Here is a 20632-nt window from a genome sequence, read left to right as displayed (position 1 = left end):
CGTCTGTAGGAGGGGGGAGAAACTGAAGAAACGGATGTAGCTAAAGAATAGAGGGGGCAGGGATTTAGACATAGGCAAATAGGGATTTTAACCACCATGCTCATTGTTCATGTTCTCAATTAACCCTGCGAAACTTGGCGACAAGAAAAAATTCAGAATTTTACAACTATTCCCGTTTAGCCTTCAGATGAAGGGAGAAAGAGAGGCAAAAAACTGAAGTAAAAAAAGTAATTAAGAGAAAAATGAGAAAAAGGATTAAAGGGAGCAAAAAAACAATAAAAATAATTAAAAAATATCCAATTTTAGATTAGACGAGAATAGAATTTAGTTGATATAAACCTAATTACAGGAAATTAAGGATTTACAGGATACAGGAAGCAAAGGATGACAAATCTATGATTAAACAAGAGAAAGGTAATTAATGGAATACAATAAAAGGAGGGGGGTGACATAAAACCGTTAAATGGATAAATTGATTAACAATTGTCATAAAGAAACTGTTAACAGATTCAAACATAAGAAACAAATTTGAGTTTGTAAAACGTAAAAATGTGAGTTTCGAAAAATTACAAATAAGAAAATTGATCAGATCAAAAATATATCTTGGTTACTGGAAATTTGGTTTAAAACTTGAAGATTATGAAACAAAAACTAGATTTTACAACTATGGTTTAATTTAAATTAATCAAAAAATTATTTAACAGTTGATTGCATACAAGAAAATTCAATACTTAGGTCTGTAAAAAAAGAAAAGGGGGTTAAAAATTTAATATTTTTCAGATACAGAATTAATCCATTTTAAGTTCTACTTTTCCGTGCTACGCCTACCAGAATGGAATCAAAGAATAAAAAAATAATTAAATAAATTCAAAGGTTACTATGTTCAATATAAGCTTTTGTCTGATAGAAACACACAGAGTTGTTATTGTAAAGTTTAGAACCAGAACATACACAGGGTTACCCACAAAGGATGAGATCGAGTCTTCAGAGACGACTGTACATAATACATTTAGTCATTTTTTTTGGTCATAACCATGGTTGCAGCAGGGAACATGTCGTCATTAAAAGCTCATACTTTATGGGTAATTAATCCTGTTTCTTGTTTTGAGATAAATCAAAATTAAACGGAAAAGAAATCACTTCTTTGAAAACATAATATCTAGGAAACTTTTTTATTTGGTCTTCCGGTATCCATGGATTCAAGAATACAACTGCACAGGTGCTACCAGCCAGTCAGGCACTTAAGAATGTGTTAGTGAATATGTATTTAGAAAAATATGAATTAAATTTTAATAATTTATGTAAGCTTTTAGATGAAAAAAGTTATTTAAAAGCTAATTTATTAATATGTTAATATGGGCGTAGTCCTCGACAGTCGACAGGGAGGAGTGGGGGAGGGGGGTGACTAAATAATAAGTAACATTACAACAATGATATTTAAGAATATAAAATCTTATTAATTCAATCTTCTATGTTATATAAGAATCCTCAAGTCTAAATATTTTTAAAAAATTATTTTTCATTCTATTTTCCATAAGAGATTTTACCTTTTTAACAATTATATCTTTTATTTCATCTAAACCTTTTGACTTTAGAACTAATTTTAATTTTTCTTTCTTTCCTTACTTATTTCCTTTCCCTTTTTTATTTTCCTACTCAGATTTAATAAATAGTTTATGTTCTTTTTTAATAAACTTTCTATTTTTATAATTCTTAACTTTTTTCTTCTTTTTTTTAAAACTTTTTTATTTCCATTCTTTCTTTTGTACTTGAACTTGTTCACTACTTGCTATTTGCTTGCTTCTTATTTTAATCCTATAGTTGACTTTTTTATTGCTATTTACTTACCTTATATTTATATTGATTTTCATTTTTCTTATCTTAATTGTTTTAAGTTCTCCTTTCGTCTGTAGTTTTAAGTTCTCCTTTCGTCTGTAGTTTTGAGTTCTTCTTTCTTACCTCACACTTTTATATTTATGGTCAAGAAATATAAGTTTCTCAAGTTTTTTTCTGAAGTTTTCGATATCTTCTTCCTTACTTTAATTCTACACTTAATGATTTCTTTCTTCTTACCTTCTTTCTATAGATATTGATATCTCTTTTCTTACCTTACTTTTATCGATTTTCCTACTTCTACACTTGATGATTATTGATTTTTTGTCTTGTTACCGTATTTTTTATGCTTGTAAATTTCTCCTTTCTTACCTTTCTTTATTCACCATTTTCTGTTCCCCATCCTCATCATCAGACAATCTGTTCATAAATCAAATAAATGAATTTGTGAATATAATCATTATTATGCCGCGTTGAATTGCAAGACAGAGAGAGCATGCGCGTAACTCCTTTGGGCTCCTGCCTCAGGGTTATTGTGACAAGAAACCCCTAAATTTGAAAAAGACGACATCTAGTGTTCAATCTGTATTGTTATGAATCTTTGATTTTAACAAATTAAATCGTTTCTCTTAAATAATACAATACATTGATTTTTAATGCATTCTTGTTTGATTCCAATCCAAATATTTTCATGAATCTAAGAGACTTCAGCCATAATTTTACAGTGTTCCTCGATTTATTGAGCGGCATGTCCAATTCACAATGGTACCAACTAAAAATGTTGTCTCTTTAATTCTCTATCTAAAAAATGAATAGTCTCAAATGCTGTTTCTCAGTGAAGTGATTTATGCAGTAAGAGGAAAGCAGGAAATCGTCAGAATTCAACACCATGGCATCTCAATTCAAGGTTTAAAGTATATCGTTGTAGATCAGACTCAGTGGAGGATCACTCGAAATTAAGTCTACAGTCTCTTTATTTTTTTTTAACCTGCATTCAAAATCCAGAATACAATCATCAGAAGCTAGACTAGATAATGTATCAGCTCTAGACCTAAAGTACAATTAGCTAGACTAGATAATGTATCAGCTCTAGACCTAAAGTACAATTAGCTAGACTAGATAATGTATCTGCTCTACACCTAAAGTACAATTGGCTAGACTAGATTATGTATCTGCTCTACACTTGAAGTACAATTAGCTAGACTAGATAATGTATCTGCTCTACACCTAAAGTACAATAAGCTAGACTAGATAATGTATCTGCTCAACACCTAAAGTAAAATTAGTTAGACTAGATAATGTATCTGCGCTATACCTAAAGTACAATTAGCTAGACTAGATAATGTATCTGCTCTAGACCTAAAGTACAATTAACTAGACTAGATAATGTATCTGCTCAACACCTAAAGTAAAATTAGCTAGACTAGATAATGTATCTGCTCTAGACCTATAGTACAATTAGCTAGAATAGATAATGTATCTGCTCTTCACCTAAAGTACATCAGAAGCTAGACTAGATAATGTATCTGCTCTAGACCTAACGTACAATTAGCTAGACTAGATAATGTATCTGCTCTTGACCTAAAGTACATCAGAAGCTAGACTAGATAATGTATCTGCTCTAGACTTTTAAGTCCAATTAGCTAGACTAGATATTGTATCTGCTCTTGACCTTAAGTACATCAGAAGATAGACTGGATAATGTATCTGCTCTACACCTAAAGTACATCAGAAGCTAGACTGGATAATGTATCTGCTCTAGACCTAAAGTACAATTAGCTAGAATAGATAATGTCTGCTCTAGACATTAAGTACAATTAGCTAGACTAGATAATGTATCCGCTCTAGACCTAAAGTACAATTAGCTAGACTAGATAGTAGATAATGTATCTGCTCTAGACCTATAGTACAATTAGCTAGACTAGATAATGTATTTGCTCTAGACCTAAAGTTCAATTAGCTAGACTAGATAATGTATCTTCTCTACACCTAAAGTACAATTTCTTTAATTTTTAAATAATCACAATTTCACGATGTCTTGAAAACTTGGCTTTCCTTGCTATTTTTCTTTAAAGAATTTGGAATTAGTTTCAAGGTAAAGAATTTGGAATTTGTTTTAAGGTAAAGAATTTGAAATTAGTTTCAAGGTAAAGAATTTGGAATTAGTTTCAAAGTAAAGAATTTGGAATTAGTTTCAAGGTAAAGAATTTGGAATTAGTTTCAAGGTAAAGAATTTGGAATTAGTTTCAAGATAAAGAATTTGGAATTAGTTTCAAGGTAAAGGGTTTGTTCTACTTGAAAAGAAACATTGTGACGAAATGTCCCGATCAGCAATTGAGAGTTTCTTCATTTTTTTTCTTTCTTTCAAAAGAAACTGTTATTTTCTGCCTTTTTTTAGAAAATATTAGAATAAATGGCTTGGCACAACGATCAATATTAATAAATAATGTTTAAACAGTAATATACGGACAGCTTCATCGTATCAATTTTGCTGGTCTGATAGATTGTTGTTTTGTTTTTACCCCCAAAAAAATGGACCCCAGGATACGTTTGTTATTGGTCGAAAAAAAATGTAGCCTCCACCTTATTTTTAAAACTTTGAATGAACCACAAAAAAAATCTAAGAAATCTAAATTTTCAGTTTAATTTAAATGTTCAAAAAAGAAAACTTCACAGTTAAAAACAAAACAAATAAAAATACCAAGGGGGTCGCCAAGTGTTCTATAAAGCATTTTAATTGATATATTTTACCTAAGCCGGGCCCCGTCTGTATCCTCGTATGCCCGCTCTAGTTGTTCCTTCACATGGTTGGTTAGACTGAACCTGCAATAGAAAGACAGTGTGTACAAAAAATGAACTAATGAATTATCAATTTACTGGAAGTGTCGAGATTTTTCAACAAAATTTCGAAGAACATTGAATAGTCAAGATAGACAAGATAATAACAAATGTCTTAAAAATCACAAAATAATGTTTTAAGAAATACATAAGACTAAACCTGCGAAGGTTCGGCCCGGCAGCTGAAACCGGTCTGATGGGACTCCCAGGTAAACTATTCTTCCTGCTCCCTTGGTTTACATCAAAACTAGTCTTCCTTGGAGATCTAGTTCTTAGTTCAGATACCTTCTCCGTCTCAACAGGTTTCTTAAAAGGAGTAAAGATTTAACATTGTTCCTTTCCCCCCCCCCCCTCCGGCAGAGAGGATGGCCGCATATTATACAAATTGCCACCCCCACATCGCGGAGTGATAAATTTGGTTTTCTTATATTCCCTTAAAAGCAATAGACCAAAATTCAAAATTGTTAACAGTGCTTAGAATCCATTTCCTTTCCCAGATTCCCTCCTGAAAAAAAACTATGATCCAGCTCATGAATATTTTTTCAAGTTTTGCCAATTTTAAAATGTTCTTATTCTGTTTCGGCAACTTTATATTTACCATTCAATGATATTGGAAGATATTCATGACATCTCATTGGTCGACACTGAGCTGTGTTTTGACAGAGTTTTTTCTTTCGATGTTATGGTTGAAAACTTAAAACTTGGATTCGGATTGAGCTAAAATGTTGCAGATACAATGGATTCCGATCTTGAGCCATGATTGTAATATATGCAAGCAAAAAAATACAAGCTTACCACATCTTGATTCTCCACTCTGTTCCCAGCCAGAAGAGAATCCAAGGTGGAAAATATACTTTCCTAAAAACACACAATTTTAATATCTTAAACATTTTATTCTGTATAACAATGGATCTGATAACTCGCCACTAACTCAAATTTTCTTATAATTTTATCATTGCAGACAAATGACGGATAACTCAGATATTTCATACGATTAATTCTGCTAGATTATGTATAGTAAAGATTGAAATATCAAAGGTTTACACCAACAGGATTTGAATCTTATGTATATAAAATATAGAATTCTCTTGTCTAAAGTCTTTTTCTTTTGTGTTTTTTTTTAGAATAAATATTATAAACATAAAAAAAATTATTGTGGCAACTGACATGATAAAATAAAATAAAAAGTTGTTTCCGAATTTTTCCATTTTTTTTATAATTCAACATTATAAACAGAAAAATTTGTTGTAGAAAAAGAAGAAGAAAAATGGGCACGAAGCGCACTAAAAGCCTAAAACTGCAGAACATATTGAGTATTTTAGTATTTTACCTCTATGCTGTCCTCCTGATCGTAAAACGTCAACTGTGGCTGGTCCTAACAAAAATATCATTATTTATTTCTAAACATAATGCATCATAATCAATTTTTGAATTAATTTATCAGTATCTTGATCCAATAAAATATCAACTAATTCATCGATTAATAGATTAATATATTTATCAATCATTACCAACAAATCAATTAGTTTCTCCACTAATGTAAAATTATGTAATGTCCGTAAAAACTAAAAAAACAACGACGTTCTATACCAAAACGATTAATCTGAGGGATATGTCACCTAAATTAAATAACCGTGGGGGGGAGTACTGTTTTTTTAACTGTTACTAATTGGCCGGCTATAAGTAACATCCAATGCATACAACACAGGATTTTTTACCTTATAATCATCGTCAATGAGAAAGTCCTTCTCGTTATCTGAATAGGTGCTTGGAGACGAGGTCGTCTTACTCGTAGTTGTTTTCTCCTGAACCTCGCCTGCACTGCCCTCGGTATAGGAGGAGCACATGCTGATGGAATTAGTGATGGAAGCAGTCATATCCTTCATTAGAATAAATTTATAGCTCCGAGTAAATGAGTATAGTTAGTTCAGATTAAAATGCATATATTGATTAAAAATGAGCATACTTTGTTGGGTTAATGAAATTTGTTAAATAGTGAACAATTAGATTTAAGTTAACAGAAAAATAACATTTCAAATATAATTTACAAAAAACATCTTCCTCAACCTATCCGTATGAGTAAATTTTTTTTGTCAATTATGAACATTTGGAAAAATTAGATTATGGGATAGTATTAATAATTTTATTCTGAGAAAAGGGGGAGAGGGGGGGGATTTTCGTGAAACAAATATCAAATGAAAAGAAACGAAGTGCAATTAAGGAAAATAGTTGCTCAATTCTTAGTTTTTACCTGAAATGATTGTTTTGTGGAAGATTTTGAAACACCCGTTAAACTTGAATCTGTCTCATCTGGACTCAAAAGACTAAAACAAAAAAGTTTTTAAAGAGTTATATTGATGAAAAACCCGTTTTTAAAACGTTTTTTACCTTGTTACTGGTTTGGTTGGCACTTGTTCAGATTGCATTATTGTTCGCAATTTTTCCATAGAGGACTGCTCTTTGTACTTTTCAGTGATTTTGGCGGATTTCCCGATTAATTTGTTGATGTTATCCTGCGATTTTCGTTCAAATATTTGGCGGTTTTCCTTGACTAACCCAGGGGATATTGCTTTTCGTTCATCTTTGTCTGTTTTCTTGAAAAGTTCATCTAGAAGCTCTAATGGAGAGGTTTCTCTACTACTACACATTTCATCAACATCACTACATAAGAACATTTTCTTAACCCTATTCCTGCTGGGCATAGACCCCCCCCCCCACCAGTAGTTTTTTTCCATAACTCAAAAAGGTTTGTCTGAGACTGTTCAAATTTTCTGATTTTTCCTAAAAACCCATAGCCCTCCCTTTACATTAAAAACCGGGCTTTTATACTAATTGCCTGAGTCCTCAGGCACACTACCTGAATGACCATTTTTTCCTGTAAAAAACAAAATCTTTGTTTTGATCCACTTTCAGTTGTCAGATTTTGATAATTTTAGTTGAATGGAAATTATTTGCATACAACCCGTCAAAAGAAATTTGCACATTTTAGTTTTTATTAATTACACGTCAGAATATTTAAAATTTAGAAACATTTTTGGCATTGCGTGGTCAAGAGCTTTTAAAAAATTTTATTTTATCCTTTTTTTTGACATTTTTTTTACAAACATTTTTACTTAAAACTAGATGTATTATTTGTCATATTTGGACATCAAATATCTAAGGGGGATTTTGATTTAGTTAGTCAACACCATTTGACCCAAATATGCAAACATTGTTTTTTTAGATTTTTCATTAATATTTACTATATAAATATTATAAATTGTGTTTTAAATAATTGCTTGAAAAACTTATTTTTATGGATTACAAAATGCCATGCAAAATAGAGTAAGTACCTGAATGTGTTTGTCGAGGTTGTCATGTCCCTGTTTGTCTGGTGGTCGGAGAGTGATAGAAACCCTGACCTGCTCTTCTCCCCTCTGGAGCTCGTGAAGGAGGTTGGTAGGCTTGTAGACAGCTTTACTGAGGCCTGGTAGTATTTAGGAGGTTTTGGAGGCTGAGATCCTCCTCGTTTAGATCCATTTCTGAGTTCTACCTCCGGCATTTGTATATTTTCTGTTCCCTCCTTCTGTTCCTCTTTGTCAGAAATCCTCTCCTCTTGTAAACTTTCAAGACTATACTTGCTATGACTAGACGTAAAGAACCCGCTGTCGGACTCGGTTTCGTTTGGTGACTTCTCCGTCCTTTCTGTCAGAACGGGCTCTTTTCTCTCAGGTATCATCTTAGTACGAACTACTCTAGGTTTCTCAATCTTCTGTGGAACTTTGAACACCTCCTCGTCTGTATCTATGATGACGAGTTCACAGTCCAGATCCAGATCATATTCTGAAATCTTTTCCCTGTCCATCTTTTCCTCTGTTATCTCTTCTAGTTCCTTGTGAGCCTGATTAGCTGAAGGATTGGTAGGATCTTCACAAAAACTGTTCTCCTGGGAAATATTTAAATCTAGATTGAGACAAATTTTTGAGTAAAACATTTTAGATAGTCACTATATTGAACACATCTCTACCAAAGACGAAGAAATCTTCGGTTTTCTATTAGAAAATAGACAACTTGCATTTTTGGCTGAAAGGTAAATGACACGTTGGTCACTTAAATCCCTTGTTACACCATTCAAATTCTTTAAATAAATTAAAACCTTTCAACATCTTTTTCTTTATAACTAGTTATCTCAAATAGAATTTTAAGAAAATTATACATTAAAACATCTAGACTAGAAAACCCCACTAAGCTAAATTTAAGCATTTTTTAAAATTCTTCCTTTCTGTTTTGATTTGAAAGAACCTACTACCTGTGGAATATCAGGGAGAACAGAACTACGTTTGGAAACCTTAGGATTTGTTCTTATTCCAGTCCTACAATTTACGCAATTTAGCAATCTAGCCACAAATCAAAAATTGATCCATCACTCCATCAATTAATTCATCAATTATTCCATAAATAAATAAATAAATAAATAAATAAATAAATAAATAAATAAATCAACTATCCAATCAATCTACAAATCATTCAAACAATAAATCCATCCATCAATCAATCAATTCGTCTATAAATCTATTTTATATCCATGAGTCAGATATTAATAAATCCATAAACCAATTAATGAGACACAAAATCTAGCAATCATTAATATTCAATTCAAAGGGCAATTAAAGAAAAGGTTAATTTAAAAAGTCAAATCTATAGAAAGTTCTTTAAAAAATATTTTATCATTAGTATTTACCTGTGATGGTCTAGAACAGATTTAGTTGATAGTTTAAGTTTGTTTAAACAATCTAGAGCACTTGGTCTGTTCTCACCCAGCCTAGAGATACTTGCATCTCTCTCCTGAACCCAATAAACCTTCAAGATGATTATTTTTAGACCCCCCCCCCTCTCATATTTCGATGTCATTGTGAAAGCTATGCCAAAATGTCCACAAACTCAAAGGTTGCTAAATATAAATTCCATCTATATAATAAAACAAGACATTCGTGTGTATATATAGCCGGCAAAACGGCTGGACCGATTGGGCTGAATTTTTTTGTGGACACTCATGGGTAACCGGGGGTTGATTTAGACTAAAAAAGTCGAAATTTTTTCCACGGGCAACGCCGGACCCTTCAGCTAGTTGAAAATAAGAGAAGAATATATGGAAAACTATTAAAATGTTCTGCTCTTAATTTATATATACGCAAACACTTGATTTAACATTAAATGATTGTGAAGGTTTAAATGATGTCTCAAAGTCGATGATAGTATTCTAAGATCAAACCTTTTTCTTCAACGTTTTGGTTGATATTTTCCCAGTTGGATACAGATCCGTGGATCCGCATTTTTTCAGTGATAAGAAAATTTTGCGGATCCAATGGATCCGAATCATGGACACAAATTTAAATGATCTTTTAGGTTTTAGTTTTAGGGTCAAGTTGCAGGGTCCTGTCCAGTTAAAGGGTCCTGTCCAATAGCTCCCCCCCCCCCTCCCCGTTTCTTTTAATTAAAAAGTAAAAAATGACTGAAGTTATATTCCTCGGAAAGATTTGAAGGTGTTGGTATCTGTTGAGCTGGGGCCAGACTTTTTGTCCATTTTCTGAGATTACCAGAACCCTGATCGGATCCTGTTCTGGTCCTTATATCCGAGACAACTGCCGAAATAGTGAAATCAGAGTCCGTGGTTCCTCCTTCAACACTGGAAGTTCCAAAACGTGGCGCAGCTTGTTGCCGAGTCCAACTTCGCATCCCTGCAGTGCCCTGGCCCAGCTGGGAAAGTCCAGAAATCATGGCAAGGGTGTCTAAAATAATAAGGATGACATAATGAAAGATGAGGACTGTAAAAATATTAACCAATGTTTCATGAGTTTTAAAAATGCTCGTCCAATTATTCAAAGCTTGGCACATTTTTAAAATGATTTAATGCCCTGATAATGAAACTTATGTTTCAAGTAATACTAATCTGCAAAGCCCAAAATCGATATCCACACTGGAAACTTTAAATTTTAGGCGCTATCTTGTAAGCATGTGTGGAATCTTCTATTGGCCAAGAGACATAATAATGTCTTTTAATTGGTTGGAATTTCTAGCAGCCAAAGTTCTCTTAAATTAAACACAAGTTTTGACCTCTTAACACTTAAAAAAATTTCAAGATAAAAAAAATCAAAAACCTTTTCCAATTTCATATGTTGCATTGTTCTGATTTTCCTGATGGTTTATGGTTTTATCTTGAACTGATGTTGATTCATAGATTGCAGACCCCTGGGAGCTTTCTCTTGATTGGGTAAACTAAGAATAAATATGTTAGTCATAATGAAAGAATACCATTGATAGATCGATTGATTGATTGATTGGTTGATTAGTTGGTTGATTGATTGATAGAAGTAGCTAAGAATATACGGACCAGTATACTCAATGACAGTTGTAAAGAGGAGAAAATTTTTTTATTAATGTTCCTTTGAATAGTAACGTATTAGGACAGGTCAGGAAAATTAGTAAAATACTTATTATTTACTATAGAAGCAAGCAACTATTTTTCGAATTTAAAATTAATTCAGTATTGGGTAAATACCTGTTGTCGCATTCTGAAGTTCCTAGTTTCTGGCTCAGGGTTGAGAGGTTTCTGTTTATCAGTACTTATCATTCCACCTGCATTCATCCCGCCAACTCTACTCATCCCATCTCCTGTACTCATTCCTTCTGTTGTACTTATCCCATCAGCCCTGCTTCCCTCTCCTGCTCTTTTCTCCATCTCCTCCCTGCTCTGAGCACTACTCCTGCTCCAGGATCCTGTTCTTGAAGTGTCTCTACTGAAGAAGCTTGCTCTTAAACCGGAGATATCAGGCTTATCTGACACTATATAAAAACTATTTGAAAACAAGGTAATTTGTAAACAAAAATATTATCATTTTTAAAGTTTTGAAGACAGAAATTTTAAAGATAAAACCAGATTCTCAAGTTACCTAAATTTGGGCAGTTTTAGATAAAAACCTAATTTTCTTAAAAAAAAACTTTAAATTACTCTATAAAGAAATACTACTGGTCAAACTTAATGAACAATCACTTGAAACTACTATTGTTAACGTTTACCTGCTGACCGATTGAAGTTTAAAGAACTTGAACCAAGTCGGCTTGCAAAAGCTCTCTTTGTCCCTAACGGAACTTCTGTTGGTTTGCTACTGAAGTCTTCTCTGTTGGGTAAACCTTTGTTTCCTGTGCTGATAGTTTCCGATCTCATGCTAGCGTCAGATTTTATTCCAACCTCTATTTTATGGCTGTCGGACACAGTGCTCGTAAATCTTGATGAGGTTGAACCAAAGCTAAGAGGGGTTGTCCTGCTGGCCGGACCTTTACTGTAGGTTCCTCCGAATCTGTTAGAAACCGGTTCCTGATTTCTCACATCCATTCCCGGATTTTTAGGCTCTCTCCCGCCATCTTGTGAACTGTTTTCAATGACTGAGTTAATTGAAGAAGAAGAACTTGATTCTAAACAAATAAATTTTCATGGAGTTTTCTAGCAGGGATAAAACTTAATGGATTAAAAATATGATAATAATAATATTTTAGCGAGCAATTCAAATATACAACTAAATGCTTTAACTAAATTAACAGTTTTCTATAATCATCAGATTAAGAAGTTATAAATTGAAGTTTAAAGGATTGAATCTAAATTGAGAAATGGTATTAATTTGATTTAAACCGACCCAGTCCCAACTGTTCAAACATAACATATTCTAACCAAACTTGACGTTTTGAGAAAGCCTCGGATTGGAAATAAATAAACTTGTGAGAATACCTAATGGCTAATCCCCATCCAACAGATGTATTAAAAACTGTTTTTACCCAGATCTTAATTTTATAGGCGTGTATGCGCAAAATTGGAAAAACAAAAGAATTTTTGGTTTAAAGTATCAAAAGGAGTGGGAAATCCGTTTTTTTTCATTTAATTTAATTTTTTTAGGGGGGGGATAATTTTTGAAAATATGTACCCCTGACCTATGATTTGGGCAAAGCTAGACACACAGTTAACTATCTTCACTATAAGATGACTATTTAGTACTGACGACGTTTTCTACTGTATTTTTAATTCCTTATCAATTTACCATTGAATAAGTTAAACATATGTATTTTGTAGTAACAGGGAGGATATGAGAGATAGGCAACTCAATACNGGGGGGGGGGGTGTTTGATATAAATCATATACATTAACCGATTACAATACATTTTCAGAACTATTGTTTAATATATTCGGAATAATCCATAATTTGAGAAAAATTATAATTATTAATGTAATTTTAATTGACTAAAGTCGGCCATCTTCTTATTATTTATACCATAGAATCCACAAGTCAATACAATACTAAAAATTTAGAAATACAAGAATAAAACTAGTGTGAGTAGACTTGACATAAAAATAGTTATAGTATTTACGCCCTGTATATTTAACCACGAAATGTTTAGATTAGAATTTTCAAATTTACAGAAACTAAAGAAATCTATTCTAAATCTTTAAAAAGATAAAAAAAAATATAGGTAGAAGAAAATTTAATGATTAAAATTTGTAAAAAATAAAATACTAGAACTTTAAGAATAAAATAAATCAAAAAAAAATCGAAATGGTGAAACAAAAATCAGCCGTTAAATTGATTAAATCACCTTGTGGGGAAAATAAGTGGCGGGGTATTACACCTAAACATCTAGCTAAACTCAATCTATTGCTCAATACATAAATTGATTTCTTGATTAAATGCTTGATTTAATGTAGAATTATCAATGTATTAATTGCTTAGTTGATAATTAACAGTTGATTGATTGATGTCTGAATTGACTAATTGATTTATCAGTCAAGTAATTGAATTTTTAATTTGGTAATTGGTTTTCAATTGAGTAATTGATTAATCAGTTGGAAAATTAATTTGTCAACTAATTGACTTTTCATTTGAGTAATTAATTTATCAATTAAGATATTGATTTATCAATTGAGTGATTGATTTATTAATTAAGTATTCGATTTTATAATTAAGCATTTATTTTTCAATTAAGTTTTTAATTGAGTAATTGATTTAACAATTTAGTAATTGATAAAACACTTGAGCAACTGATTTCTTCAATTGAGTAAATAATTTTTTATTTGCATAATTAATTTATCAATTGCGAAATCATTATTTATCTTTAAGAAAAATATACAATATACATTGAGCAATAATTGATTGATTTATCACAATTGATTAAATTACCTTTCTTTAGATTGAATTTATATTTAAATCCTGCGTAAGCTGTAAACAAGAAAGATTATTAAAACATTCAAAAAAATATATTTGTAGTTTTTTTTTAATGTTTATGTTTAGAAGGAGAATATTATTGTAAATAATAATGATGAATTTTTAAATTACCGAAAATCATCTAGAATTGATTATCAAGTACGGCAAAACTTATAACTTTTATTTTGATTGCATGGGTTTATATTTAACCCCATTGCTCACATTTTGTCAGAAAATAGTCAGTTGACATTTCGTCATTTTTTGAAGAAAAAAAAAGTTCAAAGTGGAAATCTTTGATGAGGAATTTTATGCTTTTGAGCAAACATTTGCTTTGAATATCAATAATATTAAAGTTTTGAAATAAAATAACTGAAGCTTTCACAAATTTCTCGGTATTTTAAAGAACGTTTAAATTCTCCTCTACAATTTGCTTCTCCTCTTTTTTAATACATCTTGTTGGGGTTCTGATTGTAAATAAAATGGTACTATTTATATTATATGTCAAATATTGCATACTGAAAGAATCACTTAAAGGGACTGTAAGCTTAATATTAAGTGACTCTCCATGCAAAATATGACAAGACCCGATTTACCATGGTACTCTTGAAACCTAATCTCATTAATATTGTGAATCGGAAGATATTGTCGTTTTCTAGGTTTATAAGGATTTAATTCTAATAATTCTTAATATTTTTTCCTGCAGTAGAAATGCGTAAGTCACTTTAAATTAATGGACAATCCCTTAGGCCTTGTTAAGTCCAGGTTGACTGACCTGTTAAGCTAAGAGTAGGTTTTGATATATAATGATCAGTTAGCGGTTTATAGGGTCTAGGTACTAATCCTCCCCTCTTATACTCGCGGACAGGAGAACCTAAATAGAAAAATAAAATAGAAAATTATCAAGTAAATAATGAGAATAAAAAGTGAAAAAATATTTTAAATTACAAATAAATTACTAAAACTAATAAGACTTAAAAACAAAGAATGGAATAAATGAATAAATAAATAAATATATAAATAAGTAAATGAATAAATAAAATCCATTATTTTATTTTTCATTTACCTGACTTTTTTTCTTGTCGGGAGAATTTGGGAGAAAATCTTTTTCCAAATTTTGGAGAAAATTTTTGAATTGGTTTTGGAGATTGCTGCAAGGATTGGATAGTTAAAATTTTGTTATCCTTCTCTTTCCCCTCTTCCTTCTCTTTTCTACCATCCTTCTCTATTCCTCCATTTTCAGCGTCATTCTTCTGTTTACTTGTACCCCCGGTATTATTGTTCAACGTAGATCTAAAATAAAGCTTATTGTTACTACACAATTAGAAAAAAAAACTATTTGTAAAAAAAAACAATATACAGACAAACAATATACAAACGAACAATATACAAACAAACAATATACAAACAAACAATATACAAACAAACAATATACAAACAAACAATATACAAACAAACAATATACTATAAAATCAAACAATATACAAACAAACAATATACAAACAAACAATATACAAACAAACAATATACAAACAAACAATATGTAATTAGACATTTTGTGAGCAAAAATATACAAACAAACAATATGTAAATAAAAATTTTGTAAACAAACAATGTACGAACAAAAAATACGTTCAAAATAAAAACGAAGAAAATTTAAACAATAATTAAACAAACGTACAATATTTTAAAAGACAATTTGTAAACGAAGAATTGGGAATAAAATGTATACTAACAATTTGTAGAAAATATGTGAACAAAAAATGTGTTAACATTTTTTAGCAAACACGTTAATACATTCGAGTATAATAAAAACGATCCTGATTTCCCCCTCCTGGGTTCTATTACGCCTTATTCTCATCATAAAAAAATCGGAAATCAGATCTCCAGAAATTGCGTGTACAAAGATGAAAGGATCAATGTCAACTAAGCCAAGTTTTGAAGCCCTAATGTATTCCGCTTTTTGTGTGAATTATATAAATATATAGCATATCTATGCTCTCTATGAAGACACGAGGGGGGGGGGGCAGCATAAAATAGATGTCAAAGTTTTTTTTTATAAAAACTATTCTTGTATAATATGTTTAACAAGTTGGGAATGATTTTCTGAAAAAGATGAGAAAACAGGATAATTTTTTTTCAAGTAACTTGAAAATTTCCAAGGGGAGGGGGGGGGGAGAAACTGTCTCCATACTGTCTCAGCCTTAGTGTCAAACAAAAAAACATGCTGGAGAAAATACATAATTTTTTAAAGACAAATATAAAACCTCTGGATAAAAAGATGACATTTTGGACATCTGCATTGAGTACAAATGTGTTTTACTTGTGATAACTGTATTGTATTTGCCAGATGCATATCATTACAAAAAGCAAACATCACTCCAGACATGTTACGATGTTTAGAAGATATTAACTACATGAACAAGGTAAAAGCAAACATCACTCCAGACATGTTACGATGTTTAGAAGATATTAACTACATGAACAAGGTAAAAGCAAACATCACTCCAGACATGTTACGATGTTTAGAAGATATTAACTACATGAACAAGGTAAAAGCAAACATCACTCCAGACATGTTACGATGTTTAGAAGATATTAACTACATGAACAAGGTAAAAGTGTCCGAACATTATTTCTAAACATTCAGCAAGTTTAAAGGTGAACATTGTATCAAATATCATCTTGTAAATTAATTTTTAAATTTTAAACTTATTTAATGTAAATAATGATCTAAAGATTTATTAAATGTTTATATTATAGCAATAAATCTTTCATGGATGCGGTATCAGTGACTCAGAGTGGATATTCCCCCCTCCCCCTAATTTTTTTGTAGTTCATGGGTCTAAGAAAATGATTTGGTTAATCGATTTGTTGATTGATTTATTAATTGATTATTTGATTTACCTGGAGCGAGAGAACCCGAACCTGGAAGAGTAAGAGGATGAAGGAGGAGGTTGCTGACTACTTGGAACTGACGAGGACAGAACAGAAACCGGTTTTGACCCTGCAGAAACCTGTTTTGACGCTGCAGGAACCGGTTTAGACAGAGCCAACGGCTTTGGAGGATTGCGTGAGCTGTTCGTTTTTGATGGACCTGGACAACATATTTCTTTTTTCTCAATTCAAATAGAAGATCGTTAAACAAATTAAATTATCATAGAAGAGGCAAAGACAAGAAATTGTAATTAAAAAGCTTAGGAAAAATAAAAGAATGTTAGCATAAAGACTTGATATGATTTGAAAGTTTAATCAAGTAATCATAAATGCAAAAAAGAAATAAATAGAAATGCTAATTAAAGGAACTGTTAACGTAATTTCAAGTGACCCACCACTAGAAGAGATCCAGTTTGTCAAATTTCGCTGCTCGGCGTCTGCTGCATAAATACACTTTCACAGAAAACCCGTAAACGATTAATTTTAATATATAAAAACGTAAGAATTCTTTGCTCAGATAAAGGTTATAAGGATAATAGTTTACCATTATGAAAAAGACACAAAACTGAACTGGAGTCAGTTGAAATTACGGCTACAATCCCTTTAAAGGATTAAATTAAACCTGAGGTTGAAACTGGCTCTGAAGGTTTACTTCTATAGAACCCGAACCTAGAGGTTCCATCCTGAACAAAATAAAAATTTAAAAACAAATTTTTTCAGAAAAAAATTAAAATCCGTCCATCAACCAAAAAAGCCCAGAACATCATCAACATTCTCCACAATATCATATTTATTCTTTAAGGTAAAGTTACGATAAGGGTCGAGACAGGTATGTAGTAAATGCCTCACTCCCATAAGTTTCTTAAGTCAGTCTCAGTATCGTACAGATACAACTCGCTCTAAAACTCCACGTTCTACATTAATTCCCAGGTCTGTATCAATCCAGATACAACGCTGTTGTTTTCTTTAATATGTACCTGTCACTCGTGCTGACTATCAGCTATAATACTCAATCTGTATCAATCCAGATACGAGGCTGTAATCTTTAGGTATCTCTCTTTCAAGATAAGCCTCATTGTAATACCTTAGTCTGTAATCAATCCAGATACAACTCTCCGTATTTCCTAGCCTTCAAGATATACCTTAGGTCCCTCTTGTTTCACTACTCGAGGAATATAATTACTCTAATACCATAATCAAGTAGAGTATTATTCCAACTATCATATATTTTGAATTCTATGGTACAGTGTCCGAATTTAATGAATTTAAGCCGCGTCTCAAATCACCCAAAAGCCGGTTTCAATTGAGAGTCGGCTTAAATCTTGAAAAACTTACTACAATTTTAAATGGAACCAACCATATTTGAGCCGCGGTTTAAATTTAAGCTGCGGCGTAAATTCTTTAAATTCGGCCTCTGGCTACATTAATGAACGTAATTACAAGTTTTACGTAGCTAATTATTTACAAGCGTAGTTGGGTTCAGGACCGATTGGTTTTACGTAGTTAATTACAAGAGTAGTTAGGTTGCAGAGAATGTGCATTGTACAACATTATATATCTAGATGTGGCAGGTTTATAAATATAGGGTTTACTACGATATTTATAACAGGTATATAATATCATATAATTTCCATGGACCGAGCGCTGCAACTTGCGGGGGGGGGGGCAGGCCTTAAGGCGCAACAAAATAAAATATGTCAAGAACAAAAGGAAAGTGGGTGGGGGGGGGGGGTGTCAAAAATAAATTATTTAAGAAATAACAAAATATTTTAAAAACACATGTACCTTAGCACTAGATTTCATTTCACACTTGGTAGAAACACTATTCAGTTTTCAATCAGTTCTGTACATTTTGTGATATATTATGAGATTCTTTCTATCATATCAATAACTAATTTCTTAAATTCACGTGAATTCATGCATATTTCTTAATTCTGAAACAGAACATATAAAATCAGTGGATTTGCTGCACTGTCAATAAATAACGTATTATCTATGTGTATATAAAATTGTAATCTCTGTTGTCTGTCTGTTTGTTTGTTTGTCCGATCACAACTCAGGAACCTTTGGACCAATTTGCATCAAATTTTGATTAAGGAACTCGGAAGACCCACGAAAATGTTCTTACCTTGGTTTTGAGATTCTATATTAAGATTGGGTAGACTTTAATATCGAAATACTAGATGTTAAATCGTTCAAGTGCGGGTAAACGGCGGGAATGACTAAGTAACCTTGGCAGCGCAGGATTCCCAAGCTAGTATATAAAAATGTAATCTCTGTTGTCGAGTTTGTCTGTTTGTTTGAATTAGTTTGTTTGTCCGATCATAACTCAAGAACCCCTGGACCGATTTGTCTCAAATTTTTATTGGAGAACTCGGAGACCCAAGGGATTTTTAGAAATCTGGGCGGCGCTGGGTTCTTAATTGCTAGTTCCCAGCTGTTATTTAACTTGTTTTAAATTTTTCGGAAATATAAAGATAATTTTGATTCAGTATTGCATGGTTCTTTTCTTTGTTAGCACGATGCATAATTTGTAGAATGCGATAAAATCCATGAATCACTTTTTATCTCAATTTAGTCACCCATTCTTTGCATCCCCCATTGGGCCATTCTCGTTCTTTAGTCTGCACTGCACTTAACTTATTTCCGTGTGTATAAGTGCAAAAGGGGGGGTTTTTGAGCAAAAAAAATTAAAAGTTAATTTTAATGCATTTAAATTAACACCACAATAAAGTGTTTATCTTTGTAAAATAAAAGTTTTCTAAGAACCCCCCCCTCCCCCCCAAAATTAATAATCAAAATGTACTGTGAAATTATTGATTTCTTCTAGTAAGAGTCATCTAGCGGACAAAGTTTGCAATACTTATAATAACATTGAAAATTATTCAACGGGGACATTACAGAATTAAGAGCTATGGCCAGAGCCCAAAACTTAAGACAGGGTATCGTTATGAAAACCAGTTTTGGAACCCGGGTTTCACAAATGGGTTTACCCAGTTTTGTAGATATCGATATTTTTGTTTTGAAATATTATTTTATTTAATCCTTTATATCTTACCATTTTTATCAAATCTCTTAAATCAAAATCTACACAAATAATAAGACCCCAAAAAGGAAACTCGGAAGTTTCGTTCAACGATACTCTTTTAAATTTCAGGCTCAGGGGTGGTGTACAAGGGCGTATACAGAAATAAATCTAGGGGGGGGCAAGATTTGCGCGAAGCGCAAATTTTTTTTTTGCCCCCCTATTAGCTCCTAGGGGGGGGGCAAAATTCGAACTGTAAATTCATAACACTTGGCTTCTTGGATATCAGGCATAAGTATAAGATACTTAAAAGGCACACATACAGTCTAAATAATAACCTTCTAAGCACTACTTTATCTCTCCTTCAAACAAAACTAGCAGAAAAAAACATTGTTTCTAAAAAATCGACATTTTATTATACTTTTATGGGTATATTTAGTATTTAAACTAGAGATAGTAAAAGACATTTTTGAAAATAAAAACTTAACTTAAACTTAAATTCTATGAGATGAAAAGAAGTACAAAGGTCCAGAAAATAATTATGACTTGTAAAAGTTTCTGTTGTGAAAAAAAAGTAATTTAGTAATTAGTAATTAATTAGTAATTAAAAAAGTAAATTAGGTTAGGTTGGTTAGGTTAACTTGGTTACAGCATGAGCACTGCACTGTAATTATATATATTTTAAAATTTTGATTTTTTATAATAATTTGTTTCGTTTTTCAATCGTTTTCAAAAACGATCGTTTCGTTTTCGGGAAAAAACGATCATTTTTTAA

General features: G+C 31.8%; 1 protein-coding gene across 19 annotated transcripts in view; it reads right to left on the bottom strand.

The window, feature by feature from the left end:
- LOC111708998 (uncharacterized) overlaps window positions 1-18762 on the bottom strand; it is a 36533-nt gene extending 17771 nt beyond the window's left edge. For 17 of the 19 annotated variants that reach the window (XR_002766768.1, XM_023482545.1, XM_023482544.1 and 14 more), the window contains exons 1-22: window positions 18618-18762; window positions 17455-17515; window positions 16803-16992; window positions 14962-15188; window positions 14671-14769; window positions 13875-13913; window positions 11728-12123; window positions 11210-11493; window positions 10809-10926; window positions 10177-10439; window positions 9392-9495; window positions 8960-9023; window positions 8004-8596; window positions 7060-7332; window positions 6923-6995; window positions 6390-6551; window positions 6002-6046; window positions 5467-5529; window positions 4832-4977; window positions 4585-4656; window positions 2822-2884; window positions 2206-2253 (exon numbers count right to left, since the gene is read on the bottom strand). Coding sequence is in view for 18 of the 19 variants with exons in the window: in XM_023482545.1 (XP_023338313.1) it covers window positions 2206-2253; window positions 2822-2884; window positions 4585-4656; window positions 4832-4977; window positions 5467-5529; window positions 6002-6046; window positions 6390-6551; window positions 6923-6995; window positions 7060-7332; window positions 8004-8596; window positions 8960-9023; window positions 9392-9495; window positions 10177-10439; window positions 10809-10926; window positions 11210-11493; window positions 11728-12123; window positions 13875-13913; window positions 14671-14769; window positions 14962-15188; window positions 16803-16992; window positions 17455-17515; window positions 18618-18635 (3401 nt within the window). In the remaining variant the exon portion in view is untranslated. The remainder of the gene's footprint in view (window positions 1-2205; window positions 2254-2821; window positions 2885-4584; window positions 4657-4831; window positions 4978-5466; window positions 5530-6001; window positions 6047-6389; window positions 6552-6922; window positions 6996-7059; window positions 7333-8003; window positions 8597-8959; window positions 9024-9391; window positions 9496-10176; window positions 10440-10808; window positions 10927-11209; window positions 11494-11727; window positions 12124-13874; window positions 13914-14670; window positions 14770-14961; window positions 15189-16802; window positions 16993-17454; window positions 17516-18617) is intronic. The other 2 variants (XM_023482541.1, XM_023482542.1) reach the window with 2 other exon arrangements.
- Between the last annotated feature and the right edge of the window lie 1870 nt (window positions 18763-20632).

Source organism: Eurytemora carolleeae, unplaced genomic scaffold (genome assembly GCF_000591075.1).
Source record: "Eurytemora carolleeae unplaced genomic scaffold, Eaff_2.0 scaffold930, whole genome shotgun sequence".
Lineage (NCBI taxonomy): Eukaryota > Metazoa > Arthropoda > Copepoda > Calanoida > Temoridae > Eurytemora > Eurytemora carolleeae.
Note: the sequence above shows the minus strand (reverse complement) of the source record. Positions and strands in the feature narration are given on the sequence as shown.